This window comes from Nyctibius grandis, chromosome 10 (genome assembly GCF_013368605.1).
Source record: "Nyctibius grandis isolate bNycGra1 chromosome 10, bNycGra1.pri, whole genome shotgun sequence".
In the NCBI taxonomy this organism is placed as follows: Eukaryota; Metazoa; Chordata; class Aves; order Nyctibiiformes; family Nyctibiidae; genus Nyctibius; species Nyctibius grandis.
Window position 1 is genome coordinate 24,540,010 of NC_090667.1, and position 19,527 is coordinate 24,559,536.

The 19,527-nt window shown below is 46.4% G+C and overlaps 1 protein-coding gene across 2 annotated transcripts in view; it reads right to left on the bottom strand.

Annotated features, from left to right (window-relative positions):
• GRIP2 (glutamate receptor interacting protein 2) overlaps positions 1 to 3,828 on the bottom strand; it is a 90,310-nt gene extending 86,482 nt beyond the window's left edge. For both annotated transcript variants that reach the window (XM_068408445.1, XM_068408443.1), the window contains exon 1: positions 3,067 to 3,828. In XM_068408445.1, coding sequence (XP_068264546.1) covers positions 3,067 to 3,106 — 40 coding nt within the window. In that variant the 5' untranslated portion in view covers positions 3,107 to 3,828. The remainder of the gene's footprint in view (positions 1 to 3,066) is intronic.
• Between the last annotated feature and the right edge of the window lie 15,699 nt (positions 3,829 to 19,527).

Consider the following 19,527-nt stretch of genomic DNA (forward strand, 5'->3'; position numbering starts at 1 on the left):
TCCTCCTGTCTCATTCTACCTCCTCACATTAATTTTCTCTCCCTTTCAGACATTTTTTTCTCTATTTCTCCCCTTGCCTATTTGGCAAGCTGTGAGCATCTGGGGCTATCGCAGAGAGAGCACAGCACAGAACGGGGGAGCTGATCCCCTGAAAACTAACAAGCAGGAAGGGGCAGAGATCTATTAACAAGTCTTTTTTCCTGGCCATTCCCACCCTGCAAATAAAGGGAGCATCTTGTTGGTCAGGAAGAAGGCACAGGAAGTTCACACTGCTCTCCTTGGTCTGCAGTGTCCATCTCACACTAAAAGCATGTCTTCTAATAGCAACAAAAAAACCCTAAAACCAAACAACAAACCTGAACAGAAAAGCACTGAACATCCTCATCTACTGTCTTTATTTTTCCTGTGCCTTCTATACAGACCATATTTTAAAAAATAAAAAATAATGAAGTCACCCAAATGCCTACATGTGAAATACAAAGGGTCTTCTGAAGTTGCCTGTGGTGTAGTCAATTAACCATTTAACTTGGGCTGGTTTGCGATGGGATCCTCAGCTGGTCACTTGGAGCAGCACGAAGGAGATTCAATGAGTTCTGTCGTTCTGCCCACTCCTGCAGTGATCCTGCAGTAAGGACTTACTGAACATGGAGTTTGCTAAAGCAAAACATATAGGGTCTTCCTGGACTTCAGAAAGGCCATAAAGCATTTCAGGGAAGTCCTCCAGTTGCAAGGCTGCAAGGTCTCTTGTGGAAACACCCTATCACACTGGTGTCAGCAGAACCACACAGAAGCTTACTCTAACCAGAATATAAACGCTTCCCCCACCCTTCCATAAAACATCACCACTAGTTTGCATTTTCTGACCCTTTCGTGACAAAGGACAAACAAAAGCTCTGTATTATTAAAATGTCCCATCAGAAGACTTTTGAGAGTAGCTGGAAGAGAGGAAAGGAATCACCAAGACCCTAATGGTGGTGAGCCCAGGAAGCACTTTTGAAACATTTGGATGCCCTCTTTGAAACAATCCATCTGGTTTCTGGTTTTGCCCATCACACTTAAAATGCTAAAATGAGTGATATTATAGCAATTCACTTTATGGCTTCCATCTCAGATGATTTCCAGATGAGGAGATGAGTCTCATGAAAAAGTCAGGTTGACAAGAGAAAAAAACACATTAAGAACCCAGCTGAGTGAGCAAAAGAGCACTTCGCTGAGCCTCAGCACAAGCAAACCCAATGCATTGTAATTGATCCCCCTCAAACCTCTTCTCAGTGCACTAAAATAACTAAGAAGAAAAGGGCTGGCAGGCATGAAATGAGATGGTCGCCCACCCCTCTCTCTGTCTTTGCTCTGTGGTTGGTGCAAAGGATGGCCTCATCTGTGGGATGCTGAGGAAACCAGTACCTAGTGGGTAATGAAAGCATGGGCTTGGGCCTCAGGAGCACCACCAGCACAAGATGTAAGGATCTGATACCAGGGTGAAGAAGGCTTCCTTACCAGCTCAATGACTGCACCATTCCCTTGTACGTGACAGAGCTACACACCACATTGACCCAAGGTGCTCCAAGAAAGGTCTGGGGCTGAGATCAGGAATATTTCTCATTTCAACATCCAGACAACATCACCATTTGCAGCAACACAACAATCATTGGGATCTGCATGAATGAAGCACCAGATGCCTCTGGTGACGTGTTTGAGGAACTGGATGAATGATCCCCCCTGTGGCTGGTGGCATCCAGGAGACTCCTCCAGCACAGTCAGTGTCAGCCACCTCTGAGCTAGGGGCCCAGCTTATGGCTCAGCCCCAAGAGCGATGGGAGCTCCTGCCAAGTCGTCTTTTGATCTTTTCATGGAACGGCTGCATTCCTGCCCTGTTAAATCACACGCCCAGACTCTCTCTGCCTACCAGGACTCATCGCCATGTCTCAGGCAGCTTCAAAATAAGTCTCAGCCCCCAAACCACTCCTTGCTGTGCTCCTACAGTAAGGGGACATTGCATCTAGTCACCATCCGTGGGATTAGGCAACACAGCCAGGCTACACCTGGTTTATTTTACCTCTCAGATTTAGGGAGGAAAACAATTTTCTAAAGTTAGGTTCATGCTTTAGGGCATCTTAGGGCCAAGAAGAGAACAAAGTCAGTCCCACTACATCACTTCAGGCAATGTGAAATGATTCTGAAACCATAGATTACCTCTGTACTTCCAACTCCAATGCCTTTGCTTTCAGAAGGGAAACGCTTGCATCAGAGCAGCAGAGCAAGCTCCATGCAGTATATTTAGCTGCAACGAGCAGAGCTACAGCATGCAACAAAGTACCCGAATATTGTACCCAGTTAGAAATATCAGAGCCTGTCCATCCTGCAAGGACCGGGGCCAGGCTTTGGTGACTGTGCCTTTTCTAAAGGTGCCCTTCTACACTCACCTACCCACTCGTTTGCAGAAATGAAACAGATCTTTTATACTGCACGGTAATAGTGAATTGCTCACCTCAGGTTTTTAAAACAGGGGCTGGCATCTCATTGAAACAGCAGGTTTCTAGAAGGAGCTGAAATATTTATTAGACAAGGTAGCAGCAGATTACACTGGAGGTGGGGGAGGTGGCAGTGATCCCACCATGTTCAGCAGAGTCCCTTACCCCCATCTTCCCCCACTGGCCCTCTATCCACCATTGCTGAGTGCTCAGCCCATTCACACGCTGATCTTGAAAAAATAATAGAGCTACATTTAGATTTAAAAACAGCTGTGAAGGCTCTGCAATATCTGGGGTGCCTTAAGAACAGCCCCTGTGTCTGCCAGTCTTCCAGCTGGAGAAGGAGAAGGAGGGGGCAGCCTGAAGGGTACTCTTCAGTGGTCACAGGGAAATTCTTTCCGGAGAAGCAGAGAGAGATTTTGCAAATCAAAGCAATTAAGTCACAGTTTGTATGCAACGGTTTGGATTTGTAAAACCCCCTTCAAAGTAGCACGTGAAATTGTTAATGGTATTTAAGGTGGTTAAAGGAAATTAGAGTAAACCAAAGTAAACTAGTGGAGGAGAGGGGAAAAAAAATACAGACAGGCTCACTCACCAAAGTCTGACTGCAAATCCTTTTTCAGTCCACAAAGCATGTCTGCTGTGATCTATCAAATCATTCAACTAATTGCAACAGCCGCTCTTTTCTCTCTCCCTGCCTGCACTGGAATCACTTCCCAGCCAGCTCAGGCTGCCTCCCACAGCCGAGCGGGGCTGCAACACGCACGCTGCTCCTCACTTCACGGCACGAAAATAAAAAGCAATCGTCCCGGGCACTCCAGTTTGCAAGGACTCAAAAATGTGGCAATCGTTTAGCAAGAAATGTCTTTACATGGCTGTTTGAAGTGCGACTCGCCAGTCCCCTGCAGGAATAGGAAAATGAAGGGTATAGGGGTTTTTTAGCAGGTCCTAAAAATCCTGTGCTAGTTCGCTCGTCTCGACTGGCCATCAGACATCACAAAGCAAAAGTTGGAAGCGCGGTGATTAAACGGACCAGCTGGTTGAAGGGGAGGCGGCCGCCGAGCCCCAACTCTCCGGCAGATGCAGCGAATGTCGAGCTTCATTCCCAGCGGTGTCCCACCTCGCACCCCACCAGCCGGGAGCGGACATCATCCCGTTGAGATGGGCTGGCCCTCATCTGCCTGAACCCTGCCGTGGCTTTCGTGGGGATTTCAGGCAGGGGGAAGAAAAAAAAAAAAACAACAAACAAAAATGGAATAAATAAAAGGAAAGGCGGGCAGGCGGTGCTGCGGCGGAGGCACCGCGCCGTGCTTGGAGCCAGCTGCAGAAGTTGGCCGGCAGCGGAGCCTCCACCAACCTCCAAAACCCTCCAAGTTGCAGCAGCAGCAGCGGGGCTGAGCGCAAGAAGAGGCTGCGACTGCAGCACTGCCTGACACACTTTCCTCTCCCCCACCCCCTCTTGGCAAGTGCTCTCAGAGCCTCCAGCACCTTTCAAGGCAATGTCAAGCTGCTGTCAAAGCACTACACTGCCTCCCAAACACACACACAGCTTACAGGAGTAGGAAGCTGCAGTCTTATGTCCTGCCTACAGCGTCTTCTGAAAACTCCATTTAACCCTTTCTTAGGAAGGGCAGAGGAACTGTGACTGGCAAAAGGCATGCAAGCCCTCTGCTAGGATCTGGGCAAGCAATGGGCTGCAGTGAGGGGAGGTTTTGGGGCCAATGCTGGTCACCAGCTGGGGCACAGGGAATCCTGCCCTCCGGGACAGGATGCTTCATGGCTTACCTCAAAACAGCTGGTTCTCTGCTGTGGGTGGAGATAGGGTACTGGACCAGAAAGAAATTGTTGTAATAAAAGAGTCTCTGCTTCCTTTGTTATGAAAAACAAAATAGGCTGACACGTGTCGGAGATTCAGAGCCTGAGGGTTATGCTACCGTCCTGGCCCTGGGGTACATGGCAGGGGAGGCAGCAAGGGTGTGCGCAGGGCTCGCATCCCGCATGCAGCACTGTGCAGGTCCACGTTCCAGTCAAGCTGTGAGACACGAACCTTGTTTGTACCAACCAGCCCACGGCTTACATCCAAAAGGCAGTTTTCTCCATAGTCGCTGTATTCCCTTGGGAACTGGTATCATCTATAATGGCAAGATTTTACCCAAATGGTGAAGAGAGAGTAAGACAAGCATGCTTTGAGGCACAAAGGCACTCAAACCATCTACATTTTTGTAGGAGGGACCCGTTGTGTTTGAGACTCCTACTGGATTTGGCTGAAAGTGGTCAAGAGGTTACAAATTCAGAAGGATGCTCGTGGAGAGGCAGCAAGGTTAGGTCTTGTGTCCATAGGAAACAAATCAGGATAAGTCAAAAGGGCCTGAACACATCTGGATGGGCCAGCAGAAAATTTTGCAGACCTGGGGACCCTAACTCTGTGTGGCCCATGTGGAGAAGAAGAACTGGGTTTCAGCCTAACGTCAGAGTTCTTGCTTGGATTGAAATGCAGCAACATCTCTACTTTGGTTTGAACTCAGCTGTTTCATGTGCAGACAACTTATACAAAAGCAATAAAATTACTAAGTGAGAAAAACCTACTTACAAAAGAGATATTTTGGTCCATAATTTGTTTTTAAGAAGTTGTTCAGTCTGACAATAGACTTAATTAGTAATTGAGCCAAAATTTGTAATTAGAAATCTTTTCACATAGCTATTAATGCTTTTGCTGCAGAGAAATCTCATCTTAAAGGAAAAAAAACGTCTCCAGTTGCACCACAAATACAACAAGCAGCTGCTAATTTGAGAATAGCCCATTGCTTTAGATGCCATGAAATAGACATCTCCCATAGGATGTTTTAAAGAAAAGCTAAAAGCAATCATTTATGTTTTATACCACCATAAAATTCTTTGCAGAATATCTGCTGCATTGAGAAAGGATATGAGGGGGCAGGTCTACTACATAGTTGAAGCTGCTTCTTTTTGTGGGCAAGAACTGGATGGAGCTTCCCCGTTCCTCTGCTACTGGTGGAAAAAGAAGAGGCATTTTAGCACTTCAAACCCAGAACTGCTCGTGGCATTTGTTGAGCTGGTTGGCAAGAGCCCAGTGTGCCAGAAGCCTGGAGAGGATAAAGATGTTTATTGTTTCTGGCCAAAACCCATAAACACAACACTTTCTTCGTGTTTCAGGTGGCACTATATTAAAACCAGTTGAAGTGAACAGCTTGGGTTTCTAATGGGGAAGGAAAAGGGTATACCACACACACCAACAAAATTAGGCAGCCCAAAAAGATATGTTACAACACCAAAATATACAGGTGCCATAGAAGAGCATGAGGCATCAACCTGAACTATGGCTTAACAAACCTGAGGAACAGTATGTAGAGCTTTGATTTTTCATGAACAGTCTGTGCATCCTCCTGTACCTCTTGCCGTTAACTTTATGCTTTGTGTGCTTGGAATTAGCAGCTGTCCAAAAATGCTCTGGCAATATCAACTACATACAAGCCTCACCCAAGAATGTCTGGTTTTTATCTGCACACTGTGCCTACTGGAAAAAGAAGTTAATCTGGGGGGCCTGGGCAGGGTGTTAAAAAAATCTTTCCACAGGGAAAAAGAAAAAAAAAAAAATCTCAGTTCTCCTTTCTTGGCATATCTCCTGTTACCATCCTAGGAGTAAAGAGGGTGTAGGGTACACTTTCTTGGCCTCCCCGCCCCACTTCAGCATAAAATGCTGAGCCAAAAGACAGCACAGGCTGAGGACAGTGCGTGGCTAGAACAGCTTCTGGGTGGTCCCCACTGGAAACATCCATCCACACAGGCTCTTGGCTCTCATCCACACAACTAAAAAGGCAATACCAGTCAACAGGCCACCAGTCTAGAGAAAAGGGTATTTACTCTTCTCAGGAACAGGCTGACATTTGAGCAAAATTAATTTGTTGTAAGGAAGGAGTAACCACCTTTACATGCACACACGTGTACTAGCGCTTGGGTTTATCATTTCTTGTACCTGACACATACTGTCCTGCTCTTGAACTTAATACATCTTTCCCCAGAGCTAACTTACAAACCCTCCCAGAACCTCGGCAGGAGTGAAGCTGCAAACCTTACACAGCCTAAATTGGTTGGGATGAGATTTACAGAACACACTTTTATGCAAACAAGACAGGGAGGACAGCAGAGGGAAGCTCACAGGCTATTCAGAATAGCAATGATTTAGTCCACTGCTCGACTGATATTTGTTCCTGCAATTTAAACCTTCACTTATTTATCCACATCCAAAAGCATCCTCGTCAGAAGTCACAGGACTGTGGAACACTGCAAGATCCTGAAATGGACCATTTAGTGTTGAACATGCTCTGAGCCCAAGAGAACATGGAGAGGATCTTACATCATTCCGCATTAGGAAGTCTCAGGAGACTCTCTGAAGACAGCTGAGTGAACGTAATGAACAGTCGGCCACAGGAAAATGATGAGGAAAAACACCCAACCACACGCACTTACAGTGCACAGAGAAATACCAAAGTTCTAACCGCATATAAAAATCATATTAATAGCAACAGAAATTGCTTTGGGTTAGAGAAGGTTCAGAAGACACTGACGCAGATGCATTCTATTTCTTTTAAACTCAGATCTTAATTTAAAATTTTATGTTGCCATCTCCTTCTCCCCATCCTACTTCTTCCATTTAAAAATACACACCTGCCCATCAGGGGTCTGCCTGGGCCTGGGGACCCCTCTTCCTGCTCATCCACCCTGTCAAGGCTTGTTTCTGGCACAGCAGACCCAGTGCTTCCAGATATCTTACTGGGAAAGCCAGTTTTTACTGGGAACTCCACCCCATCTCTGCACAAAATCGAGGTTTGGAGAGCCTACATCCCTCCTTGATTGATTTTTGGTTGCAGCAGACAGGGAGGAGGAGGAGGGACAAGAGGAAGACCCATCACTCTCTGGGTGGAAAAAACTTTACAGCTGATTACCCAGCTATCCACTGGCTGCACATTTGCTCCATTTCATCTGCTCCAATTTTACGTAGTTGTGCTCATTTAGAAACCCCAGACAACTGCATGCCAGCCTGAGGCCTGAAGCAGGGCTCATCTTTGCTCTGAGCAGATGCCTTGTTTTTCACATACAGACCCAAAATGAAAAATCACTATTTTATTGATATATTTTTAGGGGAAAGGGAGAATGGACTTTAAAAAAAAAAAAAAAATCTTTAAAGAAAAGGGTATTTAAACAGTTTAATAATGGAGCCAGAGGAAGAAGTCCTTGATTATTCTTTCCTTTAAGTGCAAATTCCACCAGCCAGTCCTAAACATTAATTTATTACAGGTAATGAACACTGAAAGACAAATTGACCCATCCAGTAGGCAATTAGAGCCCTTGCTGCACGCACACATGCAGAGCACCGAGACGGAGAGCGCTGCTAGAGGTACTTCCAAGAGCCCCATCCATTCCCTCCACTACCCGAGCACAACAAAATGGTTGCTGTATGTTTTTATGCTTAACCATTTCAGAAAGAGACACCCTCATCTGTCACCGCCTGACAGCACTGCGGGGGAGCGGTGGGCAATGCAGGATGCCTCTCAGAGCTGTGATTAATGGGAAGAAGGAAGATCTGCAGTGACCCCTTCTCCATGTGACACCAGCGCTTCGGTGTTCCCCGATTACGCATTTCGCCTGTAAGCCAGCATCCTTAACTGGGCTGAAATGCACACCAAAGTAATAGAGTTTTAGTTCAGGAAAGAAACAAAGCTCAAAACTGTAGTAACTGGAAGTTCCAGTGTTTAAAAAATGACACTTTTGGCCTGTTCCCAATGTCCCTTGGCCCACCTCAGCAGATGTCCCTCCCTCCTAACAGCAGGGGACATTTCCTTCCCTATTCCATGTAGATGCAAGCCCTGGCACTTGAATTTTCACCTGTTAAATCTACCAACAAGTTGGTGAGTCTGTGTCTGGGACAGCACTGGCCCTTTCTCTCCAAATCAGTCTTCTCAATCGGACCCCTGGCAAGAAATTATAACCTATGATGGCTCAGCCCTTTCCTTCTGCAAGGCACTAATAGCCGAGTTACCTAGAAGATTTTTAGCTAAATGGAGGAGAGAAAACATCTTGTCTCAACTTCATATGGAAACAGGTCACCACACCCCACCAAAATGAACAGTGAACTACATTTAACTCCCTTGAAAAACATCACTGGCTGGTCTCAGCCAGATGACAAACCACAGCAGTCCTCTGAACTTTAAGGGTCTGTATGTTCACCTTGCAAATACATGTACACCGATGCTTTACACTTGGTTTCTCCGTGTGTGTTCCTGGCAAAAACTCTTCTGTGGAGCAAGAGGAATAAATGCATGAGAACGTGTCCATTAGTAAAATTCAAGGGTCAAGTCACTGGGCTAACAAATGAGGTGGGATGTACCAGCATCATTACTAACAAGAACAAATTTAAGGGACTGGACTATATGAGAGGGACTGTCACAGAAGAGAAATAGCTACACAGATTTGGGAATTAAAAAATTCTAACCCAAAACCCAAATGAAAAGAGCATGCTGCCATTTTCAAGTAGTCACAGGGGCTTCTTTTAACAATTTTAGGTACAACATCCTTTCAGATCCACAAAAACATTCATCACCATGGTCTCAATGGTGACTTCATGCACATATCTCATCCTTTTCCTGGCCTTCCTTCCCCCATGGTCTGTCTTGCTACTGGGGCTTTTCTGAGTCAACCGTAAAGTCTGTGCTTTCTGACACCATCTGCCAGAGAACATCCATACCTCTGGGTAAAACAGGCATTGCAAATAGGAGTCAGGAGCCATAACAGGCACCATCACCAGAATCATGCCTGCAATCCCTGCCCCCACCAAGGCATGGTCTCACACCACTTCAAAGCGTTTTCCAGCATTTCTGGGTTTAACCTCAATGGTTAACCTGCCTCCTCCAGGCAGCTCCTCCTTACTGCACCCTTGTAGCTAAGACCTCAGTCAGTGATCTGAAGTTGTGAAAACAGGTCCAAAACCCTGGTAAAAGGACTTGTAAGGCTCAGTCTGCACGGGAGGGAGAAAGATGCTCTGAACTCTGAGGAGCAATCGCATTTATGGATCCTTCAGTCGTACTTCAGGTTATACAAAGAGCAGCCCCAGCCCCATTGCCCTAGCTGAGGCCATACAGATTTGGTCCTCAGAGCAGCATGGAACATGTCTTTCTCCCTTAATATATGCTATGCCTTTTTTTTTTTCTTAGTCACTGAACGTTAGGAGAAATCCCACAATTTACCCCAAGCTCTGGATTTATGGATGTGGGTAATCAGAGTAGGACCCTACAGGGTTGGGGACTCCAGTGCTGATAAGACAAACAGGCTGCAGCAAAGTACAAGATCCTTTATTCCCCGGCCAGCTCTGATGATACAAAAGAGCTCATTCAGGGACCTTGTTAGCAGAGATCATCCCAACAAAAGTAAATTACAGCTTTCCAATGTTGTTTTTTTTTGAGCCAAATGGAGATGAGCTTGACAAGACACAGCAATAAGCAATGCAGCAGGAGGTTAATGATCTACCGGCAACCACCAGCCACGCCAGGGCAAGGCAGGAGTCTATGACTTGCTCCAAAAGGAGCAGAGGTCTGGAAGCTGTACGCACAGCATCTGAAAGCGGGCCCATCACTTTCAGCTAGACAGAGCATACTTACCCATTTATCTCTACCTCTGTGGCTGTATTGTACAGAACAAGCACTTTTTCTGGGCAAAACACACACCCCCATTTAGGGATGCTCCTAACTGGCTTTACTTTTTTTCTTCCCCCTCAAATCTTTCATAGCAATGTAGCTAGCAGATATCAAACAGCCTTAGGACACCAGTAAAAGAAGCTCAGCTGGTTCCTCCACATGTGAATGGAGGAACCATGCAGAAACGGAGACCAGGAGCAGCACCACGCAACTGGGGGGAAACAAAATGCCTAATAGCTCCCACCTTCTCAGCTTTTAGTGATCTACGTGCCGGAATGATAGCAAGCTGTTTACAGCTAAAAAACTGGAGGGAAAGTAAGTGTCTAAGTTCTTCAGTGATAGGACTGGTTCCCAGTTTTAAGGTCATTAAACCACTCCAATGTACAGTGAGTACGTGGCAGCTGCACTTGACACCTCAATATCAGCACCAGTGCTGCCCTGGCAGGGCCTGTTCACGATCTCTCCTCTTCAGCAGAAAAACTGTTTCTTCTTTATATTTTATTAATATCGCCAAGAATTAAAATAGCGATGGGTCTGTATTAGCAGACAGCCAGTATCCACCCTCCTTCCTCACTACGGCTAGGCAGTTTAGATTAAAAGAGCTCCATCACATAAGACCACGTTAATCAAAAACAGAAGAAAGGAAACATATCCTGCTGTAGACCTTTGGATATAGAGAGAAAATGGGGAATTGGCACTTCAGCCCTCCAAAAACAGGACAGCAGCCCCAGCTCCTCAGCTCAGTCAGCGCCAGCAGGGAGCTGTCCCATGGGAGCAGAGGTGTGAAAGTGTTGATGGAGCTGCAAAGCACGTCAGCATCCCTGAACCCCTTGCTATGTTACATGACACAAGAGCTCAGGCCTTTGCAACAGTAGAGACTGAAGACTTGTTCCTCCTGCTCCAAAAGGACCTGGTGCTTGAGCCCAAGCAAAGGTTCCTTCCAGTAGCAGGGACATGGGCCCTGCCACATCTCACCCCAAAGGAGAGAAAGCGGCAATGCTACAGCTTAGTGCAGCCTGAAGGACAGGTCTTAACATTTAGTCAGCATCCAACTGCACTTCTCTCTGTGGGAAGAAAAACTTCCTCATCTTCCCCTTAAAAGATTTATCTTGGCACTGGTCTTTTCAGAGGCAACGCTGCCAACGCAGATGGAAAAATAAGCAAGCGGGTCATCAGTCTTAGCAGTTGTCACACAGTTTCTTTTCAATGAGTAGCAGTGTAACAATGCATTAACAATAAATGAAATGCCATGTTAACACTAATTTGCATAGTATGGAGCCACAGTTCTTTGCTTCCTCTATTCTCCTTCCAAACTCTCCTGACCTGCATATGAATCGAGATGAAATTTAATTGCTGGGACATTCAGCAGAATCACTGAATTCCTGCTTAATGAGGCTTCATTTGTACTCTGTTGCATCAGACACCTTCTCTCCAAGGTGCTGTATTAACTAGATTCAGATGTAAAATATTTTCCAAGGCATATTTTCTTATGCATTTCAACAAAGAAATAGCAGGAAAAGCGCTGACTGCAAAAAGACAATGTTAGTATCAGTAGCATGATAAGGCCAGCAAGATCCCAAGAGCACCAAGCCATATTCCTTGCACAAAAAAAAAAGCTTAATGGCTTTTATGTCTGCTCTTATGCGCTACCACACAGTATCTACACTGTGCAACTCTTCTAGAAGAGCAAAGCTGGGTGGGACCTGGCCAAGGTCTGCATGGGAGACAGCCAAGAACTAGGAGCAATACCAGTAATTTTGGTGACTCAGAAAAAGCACAGCCCACGTTGCACCCAGGAGTCAGAGCTCCGAGTGGTTTTGCATTCAGATAGCTCATAGAGATTACCTCATTCAGAAGTCCTTGGCGATGGCCTGAGGGCTCATTTCCACATCAGGTACCTCAGCCTACATAGCCAAACAGTTCCCTGAAGGATCAGCTTTTCTTCTCTTTTTCTCCTGAGATGTAGCACAGCCACTACCAGCAGCACAGGCACGGCTGTGTTTCAGAGTCGCACGTCGTGACCAAAGCCACAAGCCCCCTGAAACACATTAACCTGCAGTAGTACGGGATGCAAGGCTGCACACGTGGTGCAGACGGGGATACCTTCCTGAGGGGAGACACCGCAGTCGTCAGTGCTGGAGGAGGCCACGAGCTGCTGTGGGCTCCATCCCGAGCCTCTCACCCACACCAGGTCTGCAGCAGAGCCCATGGTGAGCGACGCCAGCGCTGCACTCGTGCGTTAGCCGCAGGAAACACGGCGGGAGCAGATCACACTCGGCAAACAGAGATGACCCAAAAGGCACTGCAGCAATGCAGCGGTCAGTGATGCAGCGGTCAGCGTGCAGCTTTCCGACACAGAGTGAAACCAGGGCAGACTCCCTTGCTGCTGCAGGAAGGCTCTCGGCTCTACCCAGACACCCTGAGGAGTGATGCGGCTTTCAGAAGTGCTCAAACACGCAGACGCCTTCAGACAGAGTCAATCAGCCGTGTGTTTTAGGGCGAGGAGTTTCCATCTGCCAGTTTGGCTCCAGCTCATGAAGTTTTACCTCCCAAGCTGGGACAAAGCAGAGCCACACACAGCTCCAGGTAACCCCCAAGTGCTGGGACCAGTTACATATAAAGAAGTATTTTGGCTTTAGAGCGTGTGGAGCTCCCCGGGGAACCGCAAATTGCTTGTTATTGCAGGCTTGCAAGATGGGATCAGCCTCCCATCTCCCATCTGGACTCCCCGGGAACAGTTACAACATGCCCATAGCGGTATGTAAAGGTTTATCCTTTTACTCATGAGTTACAGGAACCTAAGAGAGTACTGCTTACGGCTCATCACCAGCGTGGGTCCAGACAACAAGTGGATTTGTGCTAGCTGCAACAGGCCAGAAGACAGACCACGAAGTCAGTTTGCCTTTTGCTTTATCAAGGGAAAGAGTGGGGAACAGGGTATGGTGCAAGGCAGTCCTAATTATCCCAGGGTAGCTAATTATAAAGGATGTAAATTGACAGAAATAAAACCACATGGTCAATAATAGTATTTTTTAAAAGCTGGAAATTTTAGCCCATTATCTTTCCAACTGAAAAGCTTTAATTGAAAATGGCTAATCTTCCAGAGGGTTCAGGAAGGGTTTACAAGCTAATTGCTCTCTTTTCTTTAGGATTAACATTGTGTTCTGTGAATAGGGGTGGAGGGCAGCAGATGTGCAGCCTTTACTCTTTTTAATCCAAATGCCCCACCGCCACAGATGCTCCCAACGCTGCGTGGTGGCATAATGGAATCGCTTTCTCGCACATAAAGTGGTTGTTCCGAAATGAAATTACAGCCATCTATTAGGAAGGGAACAATAAATTTACTCCACCACACATCCCCATCACGAAAGAGACAGCATTAGCCTATAAAAATCCCTGATGGAAGTAAATCTTGCAGGAGAGAGAGCAACTAACAGATGAATTTACCATGCCCCTTTCGTAACTGGTAGCTGGTATCATTTGGACATGAGCAGAAAAGTCAATACCCCGCAGAAGCCAGAGCGTGATCCCACAAACTTCCGGTGGCCAGGACCTGGCTGCTAAGCTCTAGGCTAGGAGAAGATTTAAACAAGCTCGTGGGGAGAACAATCGCCTTCCAGAGAAAAATTGCTTTTGATTTGCTAACCACAACGGCGACTACAACCTATCACTCTTGCAGGCTGCAAGCAAAGTGACTTGGTAATCTTTCCTACCTGAGGTAGATAGGATTTGCATTACTCAAGAAGAAGGGGTTGGCTTGATTGTGTGATCTCTCTGGGAGAGGCGCACTTAAGGAGAGAGAAGGAACCTTAATAGCGAAGGCAGAGTGACCCCTAATTCTCAGAAAGAGGGGAGGCGGAGAAAAAGTGTGTTCAAAGACATCCGAAAATAAATAAAATCAGGTCATGGCCATTCAGCTCTTGCTGCTACAGGGCAAGGAGGACCGAGTCCTCCTTCACATGAAATTTGCACCCACGCTGCTCAGAAAACCAGGCGCCTAGTGCCTTCTTGCAAGATCCTGACTACCAGTCCAAAAAGGAGTAACGCACCCATTAGCAAAGCATATTTCATATTCCCTTTATCAGATCAGGGAAGGCCACACCATTAGGAATAACAGCGTGCCAACCCACTTGACCTAGGCTGTAGCTCAGAAAAGCAACAGAGCGCCTGAGGCCAAAAGGGATGAGGAGAAGGCTGAAGAATTTGGTTTGAATTGGAAGGAAAGTAAAGCTAATGTTTTATATCATGAAGCTCAGCAGTGCTGTTCAGAACAAGAGCAGCACCTTTCAGGAAGGTGCTAGGGAAGGGATCCATCCCTACCTACCTGAGCTGTTTAACAAACAGGAGAGCATCACCTGGGCTTCCTCTAGGATGGCCAATGAGAAAGACATCTTTTCCTAGAGAATAGTTTATCTCAAGTCCCTTGGATTAAGTTCCTAACTTCAGCAACCTGTAAACTAGAGAGAAGATTCATCTCTCTTGACAGAACAGCAAATACAGCTCATTAACTGCTTCCCCTATCCCTCCTCCCCCAAACCCTAGAACTTCCTGCTGAATCACTAGCAAAGGGAACATACTAAAACTCTGCAAGAAAGTAGAGCAACCACCACACATACAAACATGTCTCGGTCAAACCCATGGCAGCAGGAGACACAAAGAGTCCCGGGAACAGGTACCAGACACAGAAACATCAAAAGCTCAACTAGCTTTCAAAAAGTGAATTTGTCTAAAGTTCAGCTGAATATTTGCCTTTTCAAACCCTTGCCTAGAATAGTCACTAAGCCGCTATCCTAAATCAAGCCTTTCACTAGCTAGAGAAATGGAATATTTACCGTTCAAATGAAGACGAATTGTTGCCAGTCAAAGCATCATATTGCATTCAGCAGCGATCTCTATCACGCAGAGGGAGAAAACCTTCAGAGCAAACAGATGACAGACACGCATATCACGGGCATATGATGGTATTAAAATCTAGATGGATGCTGAGATATTAACAGCACACGTTAGAAGGGGATATTTTCAAAACTCTATTAACCCAGTGACCCAGTTTATGTGAAAGACGCCTTCTCATTTGTACCTTTTGATCACACATGAGAAGCGTAATACTCTCTGCTACCTCAGCAGCCGTTTGCACGCTGAAACACAGTAGTTACATGCGCAATAAGGCATTAAAAGTCAGAGATTTTTGCCATAAAGTTTAGATCAGAGTTGTTCCCTCAATATCTTATTTCCTTGTACTTTCCTGGACGTTGTTTCTGCTACCCAAAGGCCCAGGAACTGCAGCAGAAGATCACACTCCAGAGCTACACCTCCTACTCTGAGAGTACATTTCTGTGCAAGGACCACTGGGAACAATATTGAAAGGCTCACGGTTGCAAACCTTATCACTCCATGAAGACAAACACACAGAATCTAGGCCAGAATCAACACTAGATGAATTATTGGCAAGAAAACCAAGTTTTGAAGCTGTACACGTGGCAAAAAGATGGTTTGACTGCCCCCTTTTTTTTCAAAGTAAAAAAAAAAAAACACTAAAGAAGCACAGAAAGAAAATTATTTTCTGAAAGCTATAAGAAGAGCTACAAAAACCTAGTTTTGCTATCTCCCACCTTCACATAAGCTGACATCCCTGACACAGCCCTACAGCAGAACAGGAACTAGCATTACAGGTTTAAAAAAAAGCTCCTAGAAGAAGTTTTTTTGTAACAGAAATATTCTTTCCAATTGCTTTCGGAATGGTAATTTAAGAATATTTATTCTCTAAAATATATTGTACTAGAAAACCCTTCCACTCAACTATTAATTTGTTGCTAAGAAGCAGCGCAAGGCTTAATAGGACATGGAGATTTGAGTGAAAATTATGGGATTGCTCTCTATATAGCTGAGAATTGATGCATGTATGTTGGGTGGGGAGGAAACAGCAGGGAAAGAAGTCTTGATCAAAATGATCAGACAGAGCAATAAAGCTTACAGGTGCTCTGAACCAACAAGCAACGCCTGAGGGATGGATCGCAAAGCTTCCTTGCAAGATTTCAGGTGCAGTAACTGCACGCTCCTGGAGAGCATCGCGTGCTGGGCAGATGGTGGCTCAGGCATAACAGGCTAACAATTACTGATATTTTCTGTGATTTTCTGAAGTAATTAAGAAATAGATTCCTTTGGAAACAGCATTCTTCTCAAGCCCACAGGGGTGGTTTTTTTAGGCAGCGGTTGCACCATCGCAAAGGCTGTTTGTGATCTGAATTCCACTATTAAATATACAAAGCGTCATATAGCCTTAGTTATCCCTGGGATGACTCACTCCTGGTGTAAAGTGATTTAGCCAGAGGAAAAAGGCACTGGAGGAGGGGGGTGCAAATGCTCTTCACAAGTCATTCCTGTAGCTGCCATATCAGACCTCCACCAAAGCCACTTCTCTCCCATCTTCTCTGGTGAAAGCCTCCGTCCAGCCTCCTCGGGAAGCTCTGCCATGAAGGAACCCCACAGACACACACAAAAATACTCCCCTTACTCAGAAGGCATCCAACAGCATCAGCGCTTACTGGGACCCCATAGGCCGGAGGCCTGGGAAGGTGGGTGCCCACGGCCATGGCCGCTCACCGCTGTGAGAAGGGAGGTAGGCACAGCCATGCCAGCAGCCCCCCAAGCTGCTCAGCCCACCTGGGGCCAGACGGCTCAGCCTCCTGGCTGGGATTCACCCCTCTGCAGAGGGCAATCCAAGTGCACCAGCCTCTCTTGCACTGAGAAGAAGGTATTTGGCAGGATTTGACGGCTGAGCATAATTCCAGATGAAACAGGCCAGATTGAAGGATTTCTGCATAATTAGGAATATAATACTGTATTTAAGAGCCTCCTAAATAGCCTCAGTTAACAGAGGGCAGCGTGCTCAGCAGAAGCCCATCTCTCATCACGAGGGACGAAACCTGGCACTAACTGGATGCAGATCTTCATTTTCTTTAATGCCTCAGCAGCCCAAAAGTAGCGGCAGACAAAAGTCCTTCCCAGAACAGGCCAAGTCCACAGCAGATCTTCTCCACCAGATGCCCCAGCTCAGAGGCACCCAATGTTCCCAGAGCAGCAAAGCAGCTGTGCAGGTACCCAACTTCAGGGAAGTTTCTATAGCAACGGGATGCAAAGAGAATTTAGGTGTTTACGTGGCACAGCCCATTTACACCAGCGTGGCTATGTTTAAGTCACTGAGGCCGAGGAAAAAGCCTGAAAAAATAAGGTGCAATTCCCTATTGGAGGAGTTTTGCTGCTCTTCACTTCATCCCCACAACAGTTTTTAAGGCTCAGATTTTGGGTTGATAGGTCAACTTTCCTGTTATCTCTGGCAAGGAGAGGGGCGGATGCTTTCTTTATACTCCAGCTGTTAAAAGCCCATACAATCCCAAATTTCTGAGCTTTTAGAAAGACCTATTCCAGACAGTACCTGCCAGATATGCTCTTCTCCAAGCAGTAGGTGAAAGTATGGTGGTTACAGGGCAGTATCACTTCTTACTGAAGTGGAGACCAGGACAGCTATACTTGCACATTTTCTGAACACACATCCAGATTTTCTGCAAGGCTGCCAGGCAGCAGCAGGCAGCATCATCATCAGCTCTTCCTCCACAAAGCACCATGGTGCCCGTGGAGATGCAAGGGTGCCAGACCTCTCCATTGAAACCAGCACTGTCCCAAGCAGCGGCTGCAAGCCAAGGTGTCACAGATTTAAGGTTGGTGGGGACCTTCCCGAGCATTTTCTTGCGAGCCAACAGACACCTCCCTGTGATAAGCTTGTCCTCGCATCACTGCAAGGAGGACACAACTTCCTTCCCTAGCAGAAACCCCAGGACAGAGGTGCCAGCTCTGCCTCCTCAAAAGGGCAAAAGGAAACAGCAGCTGCAAAGTTCGCCCTGCCTGCAGGACAGCTATGACTTTTCCTGAGACAATATTGCTGCCCGTTTGCTGTCACAGCTTCCCTCCCTACTCCTTTGCCTTCCTACAAAAAGGGGCTTCCTTAAAACTTTGACTTTTGCAAATTAGAAGTTTCACATTCTTTGGTTTTGAAGTAGCAAAAGTTCTAAAGCAAGTGAGAGGTGACTGCTTGGGGCTTTCTCTCACCTGCCTTACAGATTAATAGTTCCTAAAGGACAGTGCCACAAAGCCTTCCTCCCACCGCAAGTGCAACCTCACACCCCCTCCCTGGAAACACTTGCTGGAAGGCAGCTGAAACTTTTGAAAAAAAAAAAATCAAATGGTGAAAAGGATGGGCAGGGAAGGGGAAGCATGGGGACTGAGGAGACAGCAGATTAATAGCCTGGCATTTATGGCAGTTTAATAATAGAGCTGTCACAATAGGAGAGATTTACTAATTGCAGAGTCATTTGCTACGGATTCCCATCAAGCTGCCATTTAAATCGCTGTGCAGTTTTTAAGATGGCTTTCGAAACAGGGGAAGGGGGGAGAATAGAGAACCCCCACAGTACTTATACAGCTAAATTTAGGAAAGCATTGTGTTTTCCTACAGATGAACAAGTCGATGAGGACAGCAAGGCAGGAGCCAGCATCACTGCGAGCCCAAAGGAGCCAGGGGGCAGGTATATATTTGTGTCTGAGCCACCCATGCAGTGAGCGGGTCTTGCATCTGGGGACAAGGCTCTGACCTCAAACTAAACCTTAGTGAGTCTTACATAGCTTTAACCAGTGACCTACTAATACCTCCAACATCTCTCCAGGCACCGAGCTGTAGCTCCGATGTGTCTTTTTGCAGAATTAGTCAGCACCAGTTTTAGGGGCAAAAAGCCATGTTAAACCACAGATATGAGAGTCTTGATCTCTCGGGGCTTGTCAGCAGGGAAGATCAAGTTGGTCCTTCTTCTAACTGACTTTAAAGTGAAGCTGTAAGCTCCTAATTCATATGTTCTCATCACTCAAACCTTGCATTATGCAGTGCCTCAACTCAAGGCATGCACAGGTGTTTTTGTTGATGGAGACTGGTGACAGTGTGCTGCAGTGAAGGATTGCCCTGCACGCCACCTTCACAACACAGCTCCTCTCCATCAGGTCCCTGAGGCCACCAGTGCCTGCCCCGCAGTGAGTCACAGAGCTGTGAGTGGTCTGGTCCTCCTGGACTCATAGCACCAGGGTTATAGGAGAACTGGACAGGCTGAAAAATTTTTCCTACAAAATCCTCCAGGGAGAGCTGTTATCTGGTGGAAATACCTCATTCCAGTTAAACCTGATGTTCCTCTGCCTTGACCAGAAAGTTTTCCAGCACAGCCTGGAGGGAATTAAAAGCAAGTCAAGGGCAAGCAAGAGACATGGTGAATGAAGGAACCACAGGATGGAGAAGACTGCTCTCAATC